Source organism: Epinephelus moara, chromosome 22 (assembly GCF_006386435.1).
Source record: "Epinephelus moara isolate mb chromosome 22, YSFRI_EMoa_1.0, whole genome shotgun sequence".
NCBI classification, from domain to species: Eukaryota; Metazoa; Chordata; class Actinopteri; order Perciformes; family Serranidae; genus Epinephelus; species Epinephelus moara.
In genome coordinates, this window is record NC_065527.1 from 34,633,545 (window position 1) to 34,652,597 (window position 19,053).

Sequence of the window (19,053 nt, forward strand, 5' to 3'; positions counted from 1 at the left end):
GAAGATTTATCAGACTCTGGAGTGGCGGTGCACTGTTCTACTATGTAGTGACACCTGCACAAATATGACCTTTATGGAAGAGTCATCAGAGGAGAACCTTTCCTGTGTTCTTACAACAAAAAACAGCCTCAGAAGTTTGCAAAGGAACATGAAAACAAGCCTGATGCTTTTTTAAAACAAGTCAAATTCCCACCTGTCCAAATGTTAAAGATGGTGGTGGATTGATCATGCTTTGGGCTTGTATTGTAGCCAGAGGCACGGGGAACATTTCACAGGTAGAGGGAAGAATGGATTCTGTTAAATTCCCGCAAATTCTGAAAGCAAACATCACACCATCTATAAAAAGCTGAAGACGAAGAGAGGATGGCTTCTACAGCAGGAAATTATCCTAAACACACCTCGACATCCACAATGGACTAACTCATGAGGAGCAAACTAAAGGTTTTGCCATGGCCCTCACAGTCCCCCAACCTAAACATCATTAAAAATCTGTGGATAGACCTTAAAAGAGCAGTACATGCAAGACAGCCCTAGAATCTCACAGAGCTAGGAGTTTTTTGCAGGAAGAATTGGTGAAAATCCCCCAAACAAGAATTGAAAGACTTACAAAAAACATTCAGAAGTTATGATACTTGCCAAACGGGGTGCTACTAAGTGCTGACCATGCAGGGTGCCCAAACTTTTGCTTCAGGCCATTTTCCTGTTTTGTTAATTTGAAATTGTAAATGATTGAAATTAATTGAACTTTCTTCAATTTCTTAAAACACTGAAGAAATGTGTCATCTTTAACTTCATGCCTTTTGAAAATCAGTTCATCCTCTACTTGCTCAACAATTCACAGTAAACAGAAATGTGATCAGGGGTGCCCAGACTTTTGCATGCAGCTGTAGGCTTGAAGCTAAATTTACTTTACGTTACTTTTATAAAAATAACTTTTTCTCATTATTTGCTTAAACTGTCATTACATCCACAAAATGGCAGCAGAGGGAGATTGATGCCGTCTTCCTCTAAAACCTTTGGTTAGTAATCAAACTGAAGGGACTCCAGTGATGGTTCAGTGGAATACCTTGCAGAATTTTCCTATAAAACAATGTATAGGCTCATACAAGAGTAATACATCTCAGTCATCACTTATGATCCACTGTCAGTGTGTGGTGGTGTATTTATCTGCAGAGATTCTGCCTTCAGCCTTAATTTTCTTTTTTTCTTCTTATTTTTTGTGTTAGGTATTGCTGTGGTACAGCACGCAAAATGAAAATATAGCGAATCTGGGGTTGGCTTTCACTTTCACTTTTGTTAGTGATAATGTTTTGTTGGGACCTGACCTCATAACAGGCAATTTTAGTGTCAAAATGGCTATCGGAAATAAATAATAATAATTATTAATAATTATTATTAATTATGTTTAAATAATGTGACTTAATTTACATTAAAGGGAAATTTCGGTTTATTTCAACCCGTCTCCTATCGTCCTAAATTTGTTTCAAGTCACTAGTGACATAGAAATAATAGTTAGCATGTTAGCCGTTAGCCAAGATACAGCCGTAGCGTCAGACCTGTTAAAACGTAATGGAACGGGCATCCTTTCAAGTGCAAAGTTAGTCCACTAAACAAGCTTTTCCCCACAAAGACCGCCTCATATCGTTAGGATAAATGTCAGAGAACATATAGAAAACGACATGTAAACGTGAACATGCTAACTATTATTTCTATGTCACTAGTGACTTGAAACAAATTTAGGACGATAGGAGACGGGTTGAAATAAACTATAATAATATCAGTCTCATAAAATACACTAAACTATCAATTTGGAACTCTGATTACTAGTTAAATTAATAACTTTAACCAAAGTCGCCAAATTAATAGGAGAGGTTAAAGGATTTCCGAGTTCTTGACATAGCAGAGGTTGACGATTCATTCACTCTTGTGCAATATTAAACAGACAGCAGGTATGATTCCAAATGTATTTATTCATGACAAAAGCAAAGCAACAAAACACACGAATTCTAACTAGCTAACTATATACAAGCATTGGTGTGTATATTTGTGTGTGGGTGTGTGTGTGTGTGCGAGGGGCAAAAGGTGTATGTGTGAAACAAAGGCTGTTTGGCCTACAAAACAAAATGGCTGATGACAGAAAACGAGGTTTGCCTGACCGTATGGCCAGTTAGGACAAAGACAAAGGAGATGAAGCAACAACCTTGAGTCTCCTCTCGGAGAGTAGCTCTGTTGAAAGCCAATTTGTAAGTGAGTCTATGTGTATGCAATATGTGTTGCAAACAGGTTTGGGTTAGTACAGAGGATATTTAGTTGCATGCAAGACTGTGTGACGCATTGGCAAACTAACATCACGTCAGTAAAGTCATGTCAGTAAAGGGAGACCAGGTGAGGAAGAGGGCACTTCCTGTTTAGGTTACGAAGACATGTGAATGATTAAATAAAGTTCGAGCACAAGCTCAGGGTTCACAAGACGAAGTCTCGTCATTTTAAAGATGAAGTAGCTCAGTCCATAGGGACTTGGCTTGGGAACCAGAGGGTCACCGGTTCAAAATATGGAGCATGGACTGGTAGCTGGAGAGGTGCCAGTTCACCTCCTGGGCACTGTCGAGGTGCCCTTGAGCAAGGCACCGAATCCCCCAACAGCTCGGGGTGCTTGTCCATGGGCAGCCCCCTCACTCTGACATCTCTCCATTTAATGCATGTAAAAGGTCCTATTTGTGCATGTGTGTGTATTTCGGGCCCGTGTGTATGTATATGACAAACGGAGTGAAAACATTGAATTTCCCCCTTGGGGAGTATATAAAATCAAAAATTAAAAAATTTAATGATAAATGAACAACACATGGTACCCGGAGTGACAGACAGGTCAAGAAACAGTTTTGCTCAAGAAATGTGGACAGCAACTGGCAGTCTTTCAAACAACAGTTTGAACTGTACACAGCTGCCATTGGACTGGACATTGAATCCGATGCCAGGAAAATCGCGTTGCTACTCACAGTAGCGGATCCTCAAGCCATTGAAGTCCTCAATACATTTGAGTTTGCAGCACCTGATGACAGACAAAAGTATGACAAAGTTATCCAAAAGTTCCAGGCACACTGCTCGCCGCAGAACACCGTGTATGAAAGGTAGGTGTTCCGCTCACGGATGCAACAGCCAGAAGAGACTTTTGATGGCTTTGTGACTGATTTGAAAGTGAAAGCACAGTCATGTGATTGTGGAGATCTGAGAGATTCTATGACCCGTGATCAACTTGTGTATGGAATCCATGATAAGTGGACCAGGGAACGGCTGCTAAGAGATGCTAAACTAAATCTTGAGGAGGCAGAGAGACTGTGCCATGCTAGTGAGTAAGCCCAGCAGCATGAATAGACATTCAGGGCTCTAGTTTCGCAGAACGGGCGAGGCGGCAGCGCACCTGCGCTTCGCCAACTGGGTGTGGCCAGGCGGATTTTGCAAGTTTGGCACACCGTGCGAGATCACCACAATTGTAAATCAATGTTGCGTTTCTCTTCTCTTTTCTAAGGTGACAGATGCTGAATATATACTCCCTATCTGATGCTGTGGCTGTTTGTGGTTGGCTGAGAGGGATGTGAACTCATTAGTTTGCAGCTGTGTTAATCAAATCAGGTTGGGTTTCCATTACGCGTGCCAAACGGTGCCAATCCCCTTTGATCTGACATCAGATGTGACGGGACAGTCGATATAGAGATACATTTATGTGCTGATTGCAGATAGTTGCATTGAATAGTGTTTTTTTGGGTATTTATTGCATTGTTAATGTGCCTGACATTCTGGAAACCTGCCTGTGAGGTTTTGGTGACGTGTGCGCACTGTCCGCCGGTCAGCCAAACTTCGGCTTACACCGGCTGCGCTCCGCCTGCACTGACAGTAGACCTGGTTTCAGCTGGTGAGCTTTTAGCGCACCTTCGGCGAAGCCTTTTGGCACGAAACTGTCACTGCGCCAAGCTGCATCTGTCGAAACCTCCCCCTGCTGCGCCGCCACACCCATCTCAGCGCACATCGGACTGCCAAACTACCAAACTAAGCGCGCCTCGGGTTGCGCTGCTCGAAACTAGCTCTGCGCAGGGTTCACCACCCTGCGCTGTGCCGGGAAACTAGAGCCCTCAATGAAACCGGTGTCACTGCAGTAAATGATAGTGCAAAAGTGGCTGTGGTTAAAAACAAGATGAAAAGGGAAACGCCACAAAAGAAAAACAAAGATGATGTGACATATTCCTGCAAACAATGTGGTGGCAGACATGAGCCCCGGCAGTGCCCTGTGTATGGCAAAAGATGCTCAAAATGTAATTGAAAAAATCAGTTTGCAAAACAATGTCTATCTAAAGGCAAGCCCAAATCAATGCGGCTAGTTGAAGAGACTGATCTAAGTGGGACTTTCTTTGTGAGCATGGTGTCATGTGATAATGCAGAAATTGAGCACAATGACACAGAAGAAAATGACAGGCACTCAGACAACGAAGACACATGGATTTTGTCACTTCCAATAAATGGAGCTATCGTAGCACTAAGGATTGACACAGGTGCACAAGCAAACCTGATCAACATGACAGAAACCAATGCTATCAAGGAAAAGCCCAAAATAATCAAGAAAAGAGTGCCGCTAAAAGACTACAATGGAAAAGACATAGAAAGCAGAGTGATGGGGCTGATAACCTTTATTGGAAAGTTCATACCACACCTGTCAGTGAGAACGTCAGCAAGAGAGCTACTTCATGATTCCACAGAATTCAAGTGGACAGCGAGAAATGAACAATAGTGGAATGCTTTAAAGACCACACTGACGACTGCCCCCATGCTTGCATATTATGATCCAACCAAGAAACTGAAGATTTCAACAGATGTTTCAAAGGACAGGCTGGGAGCTGTCTTGCTGCAAGTTGAAGGAAATGGTTGGAAGCCAGCTGCTTATGCTTCCAGATCAATGACTAAGACTGAAACAAGATATGCTCAAATTGAGAGAGAATGTCTTGGACTGGCTTATGGACTGGAAATATTTCATTGCTATGTCTATGGTCTTCCCACCTTCACAGTCGAGACAGATCATCGTCTTCTCGACAATGTCGCCAAGGATTCAGCACCTCATGAAAACGTAAAGGTATGACTTTGAGTTGATATACATACCAGGCAAGCACCTAGTGTTAGCAGATGCACTATCACAAGCTCCAGAGATGAATAACAAATGAGTGAAGAGACAGCTAAAGATAAGGAGCTACAAACAGTGATAAAACACATCCAGAGTGGCTGGCCCAAGGGGTCCTGTCCAAAATATTATCACATCAGATCAGAGCTAAGTGTGGCAAATGGACTGTTGTTGAGAGACAATAGGATTATAATTCCACACAGCCTGAGACTGGAGATACTTTAGAGACTACATGAGGGACACTGTTAGTATGTATTTTTACATCTTCACTGACCAATGGATACTAGGTCAAAGAACCCCTGAGGATCATGACAAGTTAGACTAATTTTAGTTGGCCGAAGGCCAAGTTAAATTTGGCAAAGCACCATGTAGGTAACAGCACATGTGCTACTATCCTATTATATAAGCTGTGTCTCTTTCTGTTTATGTATCACACATAGCTTCTGCATGTAGCCAATGTTGATCCGAGCTCGTAATAAACGTGCATTAAGAAAGAACTCCGTAATCGGCCTCATCCTTGCATTCTCCAGATCATCACAGAAACACCTACTCTCAATGGCGTCACAAAAGGTCAAGGTGCACCTTTAAAGGTAAGCAGAATTTTTTCTTCATCTTTCATATATGGAGCTTTTCTGCTTACCTTTAAGGCGCACCTAAAAAGTACCTGAGTAGTTCTGTGGATGATTCTGAGAAATTACTTGCATTACTTATAACTGATTTATTCTGAAAGGCTCTGTACTGCTGTGTATCAGCGTTGCCACATGGGCATGCTCACCAAATAGGCAGATACGTGATGTTCCGTGTATTGTGGTGTGACTGGTGGAAATTGTTACCTTGAACAGACGGACTGCTTGGCGGCCAGAGTACTTTGATTACTTTTTGCGATAACAAGTAACCTAACGCGTTAGTTTGCTGTTTGAGTAATCAAATACTTGAGTACATTTTCAAACAAGCCATCAGTTACTTCCGTTACTTTTAGAACGCTGGTCCTTCAGCTCCAAAACAGCAACGACTGTCTTTTGGTTCTAATAACAGAGATAACGTTAAACCTATCAGTCCGAAAGAAGTCATGAAGCTTGTGGCTCGCTACGTGGTAGAAGAAATGCTGCCATTGTCTACGGTGGAGTCTAAAAAAAGGTGGAGGAGGACTCGCTGACAGACAGGTCAGACTCAGGAGTTGCATTATGCCTGGTACACACTACATGACTTTTCTGCCCGTTTTGAAAGTCACTATGTCACATTACACGATTGTGGAGTCATAAACTCGTGCCGTGACTTGGCCGACAGACATGACACACTACACGATGGTACTCACCAATTATCCCCGGTTGTCTTTCAAGGCGTGTGTGATGTCATCAGGTTATTCTTGTCCTATTTTTATTACTTTTACTATTATTTGAGTCACTGTGTCTGTTCATGTGCCAGCCGAAATGTTGTTGTAGTCACCTAAAAGCATCAGCAGATGGCAGGAGCTCCATTTGAAGTACCGTATGTAAACATTTAAGCTACTGTATCCTCCACAACCAAGTTCCTACAAATGTTTCAGAATAAACGCCCATTTAGAAAATGGAGGGATTCTCTCAGCCGAGGTTATAAGGGCTTTTAATTTGAAAGAAATTCAGGAAGTGTTGAGTTTGAAATGACGGCGCAATGTGTTAACTTTATAAAAGACAACGGGAGCGGATAAAAAGTAAATATATAAAGATACAGAGGGATTAATAAATGACGGACCGTCTATAATGTAGTCTGTTTCAAATGAAGCTGGTAGCCTCTGCAGTCTCTCTGTAAGGATGTAACATTGTTTGCTAGCTTGATGCTAATGACAGTACTCAGCAGGTTGAAAAAGTGCCTCTGCTGTTTCACACCATCATTTCCCCTTTTTACTCTGTGTGGTAGTATCCCTAGAGGAAATATTAAAAACGCTGGGGTGTTGTCATACAGTTGTCTACGGCAGCAGATCGTTCTGTGTTTCTACTGGTCAAAATGACGGCTGTGATGGGAGAATTGGATCTCAGTGAAGGGCAAGTTGTCCATTACTTTAATTTTGGAGACAAAAAATGTAGGCTTAGCGCCCTGTGGTCCATTGCCCAATAGGAAATGTAGAATACTCAAAAGTACTTTAAAAGTGCTTGAGTTACTTTTCTCAGGGAGTAATGTTGGAAGTACTTTAAAAGTACTTGAGTTACTTTACTCAGGGAGTAACAAAGTAAAGTAACTGGTTACTTTTTTAAAAAAGTAACGCAGTAAAGTACATTGATTACTTTTAAAGTAACCCTTACCCAACTCTGGTCTCGATCGATCGAGCAGCATTGACACATAGCAGACTTAAGCCTAGTCCATGAAATTAAAACAACACAAATTATTAATTTATGTTTAAATTGTTAATTCCTGTTTACGAACAATTTATGAACGAGTTCTTCCTCAATATGCGAATGCATGTATATTTGTGTTATTAACATATGAAGTTTAACCATGGGACATAAAGGGAGTAAAGCATCACAATGTAAAACAATACAAATTAAGAATAGATCAGAGCAGGACTTACCAAAAAAGGAGCATAATGCTATGAAAAAATTACTGAAAACGAACCCCCATTTGAAAAATATCCCAACCAAAGCCCTTGAGTAGATGACACCGAGAGAATGGATGCAAACTAAACTTGGATTTTATAATGTTGAACCCTTTCTAATATATCTGAGTGGACAAACAATAGATATCCTAGAGATGGAAGTTTAGCTAAATCCAAATTAGATGGAATTCGTGAATATTTGATTGACAATACTACTGTAGTTCCAAATCCAAATTGGGACAAAAGTTATATGTGTGATGTATTTCAAGTCTGGGAACTGATGAGTAAACAGTGGCCGGGTAATGTACAGAAGATAGAAAAGAAAAAGATTAAAAAGTTGTCTTTCATGACACAAGAGACAGTGAAACCTGAACCAACACACACTGCTGTCCAGCATGCCACTCTTTATCAATCTCTCCCTACACTCACTGAGCCTCCTGCATATGAATCAGATGAGAAATGTGATTGTTTACTGGCTTATTCTGGCACGGGGCACGCAAAGACAAAATCTAGTAGATTATATTGTCAAAATTATTCCCACGCTTATTTTTCCTGATGTTGATAATATATCTGTACAAATTAAGGTTTGGCAAAAGCAGTGTACTCAAGCCTGGCTGCAAAATTGTCAGAAAGCTTTTGATTCTTTAGAAAGAAAATACAAGACAGATAAAGATCAACTTTTTGCTGAACAGATTAAATATGTTATGGAATGCATGGCAAGAGAATTTAAAAGAATACTGGCTTTAATATAAAAGGGACATGATGTTGAATTGAATGCAATGTCTAAAGTTATGACTGATAGTTTTCAATCAGCGACCAAACGTGAAATTGGACTTTAATGCGCCAATAGAAAGAAAACACAGACAGGCCATAATTTCGAGCATATCTAAACTAGATGTGGAAAAGTACATGATCTGATTACCTGTCTACTGAATGAACAAAACGAAGCGGACGAAACAGACATAAAGTTTATGACGTTAGTAACCTTCGATGATGGAGTAATGGATAAATCACTGACTCATAGAAATATCACGTATCACACAAGATGCTCCTTCACCTTTAAATAACCCTCACAGATTTATAAACTGGTGGAGATCGGCACTACTCCACAGTTCATTGTCTGGAAAGGATGTACGCTACATTTTAACTACCCTAATGCCCAATATTAAAGTAGAGACATTGGTTGATGAATGTGATACTCTTAGTTATGAATATGATGGTCCGATAGAAGATGAAACATGTGTAAACAAAAAATATCCCTGGTTGGATCGAACTCATAAGGAAACTCACTTGACACAACTGACGGAATTTTTGAAAAAGAATGCAGCACATGATAGAGACATATCAATCAATTCAATCAATCAATCAATCAATCAATTTTATTTATAATACATACATACGTATCTCAAGTTTTAAATTGTAAACGCAAACCTAATGAACAAATGTATGAATATGCATCCAGATTTAAGAGATACTGGAAGGAACAAGCTAAACTAGAAAAAGAAGAGGAAGAGTATCCATTTTTTATATCAATGTTTTTAAATGGTCTAGATCAAATGCTGCTTACACTTTAAAGTTATCCACACCTGAAATTTATTCACTTAGTCCAAATGCATTGCTAAAGAAGATAAGAGAATTAGATGCTGTCGGATTGTTACAATAGTCAAATCTAAATTTCAAGGGTCAGAAAGCACGTCTGAGATGGATGATAACAACACTGTGCTTTTTCAACAAATCCCACTGAGAGGTAGGGACGGAAATAGGATGTACGGGGGCCCAGGTCAAAGTGGGGCCCCTACACCTAAAATAGGCTACAGCTACCCCTCCCAAAGAGGTCGAGGTTTTAGTCGAGGAAAAAGGAGCCGCAGACCCATGGTAGACATAGACAGGTGTCACTATTGCTTAAGAGCAGGACACTGGGCTAGAGACTGTATAATAAAGAGGCAGGAGGAATATCAAATGACGGGTGGACTTCAAAGGCAACCTTATGCTCATGTACAACCTAGAGCTTCATTTACCTCTCAGATTAACGTACAACAGGCCACATTAGGTAATGATCAACAATCTCAATTACCTACTGAAAACAGACCAGTAAATATGTTATGGAATAAATAGGGATACTGACAGGGGGACATGGATGGTAACATCAAACTCATAATTAATGCTCCACAATTTGACATTTCTAATAAACCTGCAGAAATACCACAATTAAGTTTACAAATTTCAGGAAAAAGAATTCCATTTCTAGTGGACACTGGAGCAACTATTTCACGCTTAAGACAAAAAGATTTAAAATGTCCTTTGAGTAAAAAATTCGTCCAGTCTGTCGGTATTAGTGGTGTCCCACAAACTGAATTCTTATCTATCCCATTACAAGTGGATCTGGAAGACATAAAATTACAGCATTCATTTGTGGTGAGCACAACATCTCCCATGTCCTTACTGGGACGTGATTTGTTGAGTAAACTTAATGCAACCATTTCTTGCTCATCTGACGGGATTGAGCTTCTTATTCCTGCAAATACAATGTATCAACTATTTCCTCACACAATGTGCGTGTCTCATTAGTCTACCTCTATTTTGACAAATGTCGATTTTTTTATCCAAGTTATTTAACATGGAAGGACTTAAGAAATTGGCCTCATGTCATGTTGCTGCTGCTAAAATGTTAACCATTGAAACTGGTCGATCCACCATTTTCTAATAAACAAACTGACTAAATTGAAATGCAAGAAATTCCCCAGTGCCTTTATATATCGCCACATGGGCTCTTGTTATTATGGAAAAACACTTCTGAAGACACTGAACCTTTTGTTTGTACTGTTCGCACAGATTTCACAGACATTGAACCTTTGCTAGAATCTTATAAAGTTTATCTTCATAGGATTCCAGATAATAAGGATCAAAATAAAAATGACATTATCTGGTCATATGGACTTGAACCGTCACATTTTTTCATCAAAATCTTACAAAATGATAGTAAACCACATCTTCACGTCAAAAAGATTACCGATATTTCATTAAAACCTCCCTCGATATTAGCTTCGGTTCCCACAGAATTATGGGCATTGCATGCTAATCATGTAGGACTGTTGAATGTTACACCCTACCAAGCTAAAATTAACCCTAATAAATATCCGGTGTATGTGAAGCAATATCCTTTGTCCAAAGAAAAGGAGGATGGAATTCGACCAGTTATTGAAAGCTTGTTATAGCAAGGCGTAATTGTCAAGCGGCGATCACAAAATAACACTCCTATAGATCCAATTTTAAAACCCGGATCAAATAAATATCGATTCACACAGGATTTAAGGAAGGTTAATGAGGCAGTCTTTCCCATAGCTCCACTTGTACCTGATACAAACTCCATCTTAGCAGCGCTGCCAGCAGACTCCAAATATTATACAGTAGTGGATCTTTGTTCGGCATATTTTTCAATTCCAGTACATGAGGACACACAAGACTTGTTTGCCTTTACTTATAAGAATGAACAATATGTGTGGCGCAGATTACCAATGGGCTTTGCTGATTCTGCCGCTGTGTATTCTGCTGCAGTTAATATGCACCTGGCTCAATTAACCTTACCCAGACCGTCAATGCAATTACAGTATGTGGACGACATCCTGGTGGCTTCACCGACAGAGTCTGATTGTATTCTAGACTCTCTTGCCCTCCTGACATACCTCGCTATTGGCGGACACAGAGCGTCCCTTGCTAAACTCCAATTTTGTCAATCTGTCAACTACCTGGGATATGTGCTAAAAGATGGCTGCTGGTACCTATCACCAGAAAGAGTGAAGGCAATCAAAGACATCAAAAGACCTCAAACAAAGACAGAACTCTTATCCTTTTTGGGTCTTGTGAATTATTGTCGAGCATGGCTCGCAGAATATGCAACGTATGACTCCATTTTGCGAAAAGCAACTGTAAAGGGCACGTTGGACAATGTTAAGTGGACTGATGAAATGAAACAAGCTTTTCGCCACATCAAATACCTCCTCTGCACCGCACCAGCTTTGAGACTGCCAGACTACAAACTGCCCTTTCACCTTTACGTTGCAAAAAATGGACTTGATGCTTCTGCTGTTTTGGCTCCGACGCATGGTGACAGGTTAAGACCAGTGGCATTACTCCAAATCTGTGGCATTACTCCAAATCTTTACCATTGATTGTTCAAGGCATGGTCCCGTGTTTGCGAGCTGTCGCAGCTGCTATAATGGTGGAAAAATCACAAACCATAGTTTTAGGACATCCATTGACGCTTCACACGACACGCGCCGTTAACATCATTCTTCTTAACATAACCACACAACATATGACAAGTCAACGGCGAAGTAATTCTGAACATATTTTAACAGGTACCCAAAATCTCACTATTTCAACTACAACTCATATGAATCCCGCTATTCATTTGAAATCATTATTGCATGGTGGAGAACAAGAAAATGAAGACTGTACTCATGATTGTATGGAATTGATAAATTCTACGTCAAGCATAAGAACTGATTTACAACAAACGCCGATAGAAAATTGTAACTTTATTTTATATTGTGACGGATCCTCCATGCGCCCCGATGATAAAACTACATTAATCAGGTTATGCAATCGTGGATGACCAAGATCAATGTGTGGAAGCCTACAGACTAATTGCAGAAGATAAAGCAGTCACCATTTATACAGATTCCAAATATGCTTTTTCAGTTGCGCATGATTTTAGCAAAATATGGGAAAATCAGGGTTTTGTTACAACTGCAGGAAAACCCATTCAACATGCTGAGTTAGTAAAAAACTTACTGTCAGCCATGATGTTACCAGCCCGAATTACTATAGAAAAATGCACAGCACATTCAAAAGCAAACTCAGACGTAGCAAAAGGCAACAACTTAGCTGATCAATATGCTAAGGAAGCAGCCATAAACGCCCCATTTCCACCTTGGTTGGATAATATTGTGGTTGCCGTACAAATTTCTGACCCACCTTTTACTATAAATGATTTGAGTAATTTTCAGAAGCAAGCTCCTGAAGCTGAAATAAGACTATGTGGCAGAAAAAAGAATGCTACAAAGATGTTGATGGTCTATGGAAATTTAGAGATAAATGCATAGTTTTACCCAAATTGGCATATGATTCTCTTATCTCCTACGTACATGGTGCAACACATGTTAATTACAAGGCAGTGACAGACTACATTTCGAGATTGTTTTTTGCAATAGGGTTGGAAAAACAAGTCAGAAGATTTATTCAGAGATGTTTGATCTGTGCCCGTTGTAATCCACATGTAAATCCGCCTAAACACGACCATTTGCCCAAACCTGAAGGACCTTTTCAGTAGTCAAATGCTTAATGGAACATATTATTCCAAGATATGGGATACCTTTAGGCATTGATTCAGATAATGGTACACCCTTTACATCTCAAGTAACTAGGCAATTGGCCTTAGCTTTGGGAATAAATTGGACTTTTCACATCACATATCACCCGCAGAGCCTAGGACAAGTAGAACGTACAAATAGGACAATAAAAGACAAACTGATGAAAATTCATCAATCTAGACAAATGAATTGGCTTAAAGTATTACCTCTAACCCTCTTGTCAATTAGAGCAATGCCTAACACCACTACCGGTTTGTCACCACATGAAGTACTAATGGCCGGTCCCTTTCCTTTAGGGGTACAGTTGAACAAGAAACCAGCCATGGACTTAACCCAATTACAAGAGATGCAACATACTTATGTTAAACATTTATTTTCCTTTGTGTCAGCAGGTGGTAGATTCTCTTCCCTCCCCAGCTGATAAGCCCACACACGCTTTTCAACCAGGAGACTACGTTTTGGTTCGCAGCCTAAAAGCCATAGAAGGAGAACTGCGCTACGGCCCACCGATGCAAGTCCTACTGGTGACCAGAACGGCGATCAAGGTCAAGGGCCAGCCACAATGGATTCATGCCACCAGAGTCAAGGCCGCACCATCTCAGAATGTAGTATCAACATCAATCTCGGATTGAGAGAAGTATCACCATCATTTAAAGGAAGATGTGCACTGTGTGTCTTAAATGACGTAATTTAAATGGTTTTGTGGAACCAGTTGAATTCCTTCCAAATCACACAAATTCAGAGATCTAAAAGAGACCTATCTGAAGTCACGGGATACATACATCTAAAAAACATGAATTCAGTGGATTTGTCAAGCCAATACTATGCCTTATCAAATGATCATCAGATCTTTACACACTCCCAACTAGTCTTTAAATCTATATTTTGGAATACAGAGTTACAGTATGCTAACCATTATCTCATAGCACTTACACGACATGACCTGGTGTTAGTGGCTAATGCAACAATTTTAGGCTTTCAATCTATTAATGAGCTTGCGTTGTTGCGTCAATTTGCCAAGGAGGAGTGTGTGTCATCGTGGGAGAGGGATGTTGCACATATCTGCCATCTGAATCCGAAGGGCTGGGTAATTTAACTGTTGCAATTAAGAACCTTAAAGGGATCCAAAAAGGCATTGTAAATACCAATAGAGATGCACAAACCACTGGAGGCTATTTAAATCAAAGGCCATTCATTCATATTTCTTGCGTTGTCTCGGAGCACTACGTGGACAGACATCTTTGGAATACCCCAGATCTGAAGCATGCTATAGAAAGCATCTGCGATGGCTTGGCTGGTGTGTGAGCCCGGAACAGCTTTGCATGTAGTGTGACTTTATGGCGAGTGAACTGCGCATCAATCAAGACATTGGGCAGACACTGCTCGTCCAAATGTCTGTTGTAAAACTGAAGGCTGAAACTCCATGCACCAGGCCACTAACGTGTTTTTTTACCTCCTCAAACACTTTAAGCAGCATAACATCCATGATGTAGGGGCGGCTAGGAATCTCATAACGTGGCTCAAGTGTGCCGAGTAGATGGCAAAATCCCACATCTTCTACAACCGACAGTGGCTGGTCATCCAGAGCAATAAAATGAGTTAGAGCCTCTGTTATTTTAACTGCCCGCGGATTGTCTCCTGCCATATTTGCTCGCTTTTCCAGTACTCAGGGTTATGATGGGTCTTCAGATGTTTTATCAAGTTGCTGGTATTAAACGACGTACTCCCCTTTCCTCCCCTGGACACCTTAGCAGCACATAACTTGCAGTCTGCCCTGCTTCTGTCGTCGTCCCTTATCTTGAAATATGTCCACACTGCTGACATGATGCGTGCTTGCTATTGCCGCCAGTCTTACTCGCTCCTAGTCCTAACACACTGACTCCGGCTCGACATCTCCCCCTAGAGACTAATCTGATAAAAGTGGTATCGGAGTGTGGCATCGACAAATTTTTGCGAGTACGAATACGAGTATATGAGAGCAGTATCAGCCCGATACCCGATGCCAGTATCGGTATCGGTGCATCCCTAATTAGAGCCCTGAGCTGGAGCCCGAGGCCCGAGGGGCCCAACGGCCGACAGCCCGAGGGCCGGGCTTCGGGCCAATTACCACATCATTACCTCGGACACGGGCCGGGCTCAAGCTTTTTTTTTAACCTGCCAATTAGAGAGGTTTGTGTTTAACCGATTTAAACGGCAACACTTGAACGCAGCAGCCGCTGTGCCTCTCCCTCTCCGCTGCACGTCACTCATCATATTGTAGCGTCCGCCAGGACGTGTCGAAGGATGACGCGGTTATTCGGCAAACCACCGTTTGTTACTGAACAGTACAGGTTACTGTTGGCCGTAACCACGCCAAAACAACCACAAAACAAGGACTTAGCTGTAACGTTAACTCGAACCATGCACTGCTGCTCTCTCCTCCAGCTCGCTCCACACACACAAGCACGCGCACTCACACAGCCCTCATCCCCGTCACTCTCGCACCCCGCTCACAGAACATTGACGTTACAACAGAACATTCACTGCAGGGTCGCTACAATATTTTACTGATCCCATTCATAAACATTGTGATAAGGTTTGTTTTGTTCGTGTTTGTAGCTTAGGCTTGGATAGACGTGTTTATTTGTTAATAGACCTGCCACCTACAATTTGCAATATCAGGCGCTGCAGTTGCATCGCGCACAGTCACTTCAAAAAACAAAATAATCAATTAAACAGCCCCGAAAATGCTTCAAACACTTTTCTAAATAATCTAAATATTGAAAGGAAATGAAATATACCCACTTATAAATGCTTAGATAAGGTCGGAGGTCTATAACTGCACATATAGACCTCCGACCTTATCTGGGTATATTTCGTTTCCTTTCAATATTAAGATTATTTAGAAAAGTGTTTGAAGCATTTTGGGGGTTGTTTAATTGATTATTTTGGTTTTTGAAGTGACTGTGCGCGATGCACCTGCAACAGTGCGCAGCAACAGTTGACAATTCTCACTAAATAGGAGAATACAGTCATTAAGTTAAATAAATTCATATTTAACTTTATCCTTTCAATCAAAATATAATGAATATAGCTTAATACCATGCTAGAAACCCCAATTAAACTATTTTAATGTCTGCAACATTAACAGCCTACATGTTGTGGTTTGCGTTTCCACATATTGAATATCACTGTCTGCATGTTTACATGTTCATGCTTGCTGAACACATGTATTGATAAAGTATTGGCTTCTTACTCGCTAAGGTTTAATGTCACTTACAGTAACGAGTGTAGCTGCCATCAACTTATGAGAGTGTGAGTTATCCTCACTTTGTTTTCCGCTCGGCTGTTCACCGGTTACCCTGTTGTGTAGGCGTGTGTGTGGGTGTGAGTGTATGTGCAGGAGGAGTTCAGCACAAAAGAACCGATACTGTTAGCGCTTATCAATACTACGGTCTTTGATAATTTAGCCACGGGGCTAATTAAGTACCTGGTTTAGGTACCCATCCTTAATCAAAATACAAATGAAGTGAAGCTTGTAGAAATGAAATAAAGTTTGCAACAGCTGTCCGTGCCAGGAAGTGCGGAATGCTGCAAGTGTGTGTGTTCCACCAATCAGCGTTCTTCAGCAAACAGCCTCACCCCTCAAGAATTCCGGGTAATCTGAAAATTCCTATCCCCCTGGTAGGTACTTTTTTCAGGGAAAGTTTGATGTTGAGGGATAGTTTTTTCCGCGGGTAATTTTGGTGGAAACGTGCCGAGGTTTTCCAAAATCCCGGGTAAATGATAAAAGTTCCTGCGGTGTAAAAGGGGCTAATGACTAATGAATGAATTGATAATGAATGAGCTTTACAGGTATGGGCAGGTGCGGGCTTTCAAAAATTGATCTGTGTAGGACTTTGTCCTCAGGCTGACACCATTTTAAGTTGAGTTAATGCTATCATTACATAAATATAGATTCTTTTTAACACAAAATGCCCTCTTTGTGTTTCTCCAGACAATGTTGTCTTGCTCAGCTGCAATGGAGAGATGGTAACACGAGAAAGAACGTTGTAATAAAAAGACAGCAGCTTGCAAAAATATCGGAAATCCCACATTAGCTTCAACTAACTTTACAAAGCATTTTTGCATAAAAGGAGATCTGTGGATTGTATCCTCCATCTCTGGCATTGATATTGCTTTAAGAGGGGATCTCTTCACGGCCTGTGTGGAATAATTACAGCAGCCAGTAACTCTGTTAATGCACATATGAGCATATAGGTACTTGAAAAACTTATCCTGTATTATGACACTATAGCAGTTTAGTATTGCTTTGGTATTAGGCTTTCAAGAAGTTGCTGCTGACTGATAACACCAATTACATCATTATGACATCATCAATTATTTTCCATTCAAATCTCCAAATCAGCAGAAAACATAATACAACTGTTTTCACAGGCTCAGTAGTAGTCTCCACCTATAAAATCGGCGGAGTGACCCTCTAAAATGATTGCAAGGATTCATATCCAGGGAGAGATTTTGTATTATGATAAAATAGTAGAATCGTGTTGGAACCTGCAGCAGTCATACACCCACCTATAGTTAAGGCTGAGAAAGGAGCGATGAGCTATCTGAGGTTGCAGGCAAACACACAAAGACAGGACGTCCTCTGCAATGCCATAAACTGCGACGAACACACAAAAAAAGACAGGCTGCTTTTTAAGACAGTGTTCTTTCTGAATCATTTGTAATGATGGGTACACTTAGTGTGTAATATCACCGTGAATAATTCATTAAAGCAGCGTCTGACCGCATCAGTGTGCCGTTTACAGTAAGACGTTTCCTTTATTGTATCTACAGGACGGATAAAACACTGTGTCTATTGATAAAAGCGGCAGTATAATGATCCATATGGTACATTCTGCAGTTGTGGGTACTCACAACATAGAGGATGTTGAGCGCGCACAGGGATTGTTTGGAACAGGTGAATCCAGCGCAGCCCATCTTGATCAGTGAATAACAGAATAAATCCTTAAATAAGTGATCAAATAAAAAAATATTTGGGCTTAAGCAAGAAAATCCAGACAAATAAAACCCCCGCAGGAACAGACGGTCGCTTGGCAGGAGGGTCGAACCTGGATAGACCGAAGCTGGATGCGTCAGTTACAAACAATACAACCGGAGTGTAGAGGAAGTTAGGTCAAGCCTTCAAAATAAATGCATGTCATGTGTCACAGTGGAGGTAACAGTTTCTATATTAGCTTGAAGTAGGCTAGTTTCAACACTTAGACATGGTGGGTATTTTTAACTGATTATAAACTATTGAATTTAATAGTTTATCTGATAAACTCTATTTAGATGTTAACTACTCTCTGACTACTAAGTGAATAAATGAGGAAGAAGACAAAATACTTTATTAATCCTTGTGGGGAAATTCAGTTTTTTGCTCTGCTGTCATCTACACACAGGCCTGAAATACACACATGCACAAACAGGACCTATGCACTAAATGGGGACATAGCTTGGACAGGCGCCCCGAGCAGTTGGGGGTTCAGTGCCTTGCTCTAAGGCACCTTGGCAGTGTCCAAGAGGCAAACTGGCAACTCTCCAGCTGCCAGACCATGCTCCACATTTCGGAGCTTGAACCAGTGACCTACTGGTTCCCAACCCAAGTCCCTATGTACTGTATTTAGTTTCCTGATGTATGTCTTTCCTGACAGACTGGATGTCATCACCATTTGTTGTGTGAACCTAACATTGATAAACATATCTAAGTTAATCTATAGACATAAAAAGAGAATTATGATGACTGATATGAATTTGAAGAGTATCAACCTAAATACACAAAAACAAAATCTGTCATAGTGGGATTCCATAAACGTACAGTGTTGCTTCAAGGCAACATTTCAACTATATTCAATTACTTACATAAATACAGTTCATTTAACAATACAAAATTAAACTTTACTTGTCTATTTTTGAAAATCAGA

General features: G+C 40.6%; 1 protein-coding gene across 2 annotated transcripts in view; it reads right to left on the reverse strand.

Annotated features, from left to right (window-relative positions):
- The window catches only part of tspan13b (tetraspanin 13b), a 42,184-nt gene extending 23,956 nt beyond the window's left edge, over window positions 1-18,228 (reverse strand). The window contains exon 1 of one of the 2 annotated variants that reach the window (XM_050034041.1): window positions 18,005-18,228. In XM_050034041.1, the coding sequence (XP_049889998.1) occupies window positions 18,005-18,067 (63 nt within the window). In that variant the 5' untranslated portion in view covers window positions 18,068-18,228. The remainder of the gene's footprint in view (window positions 1-18,004) is intronic. The other variant, XM_050034042.1, reaches the window with a different exon arrangement.
- Between the last annotated feature and the right edge of the window lie 825 nt (window positions 18,229-19,053).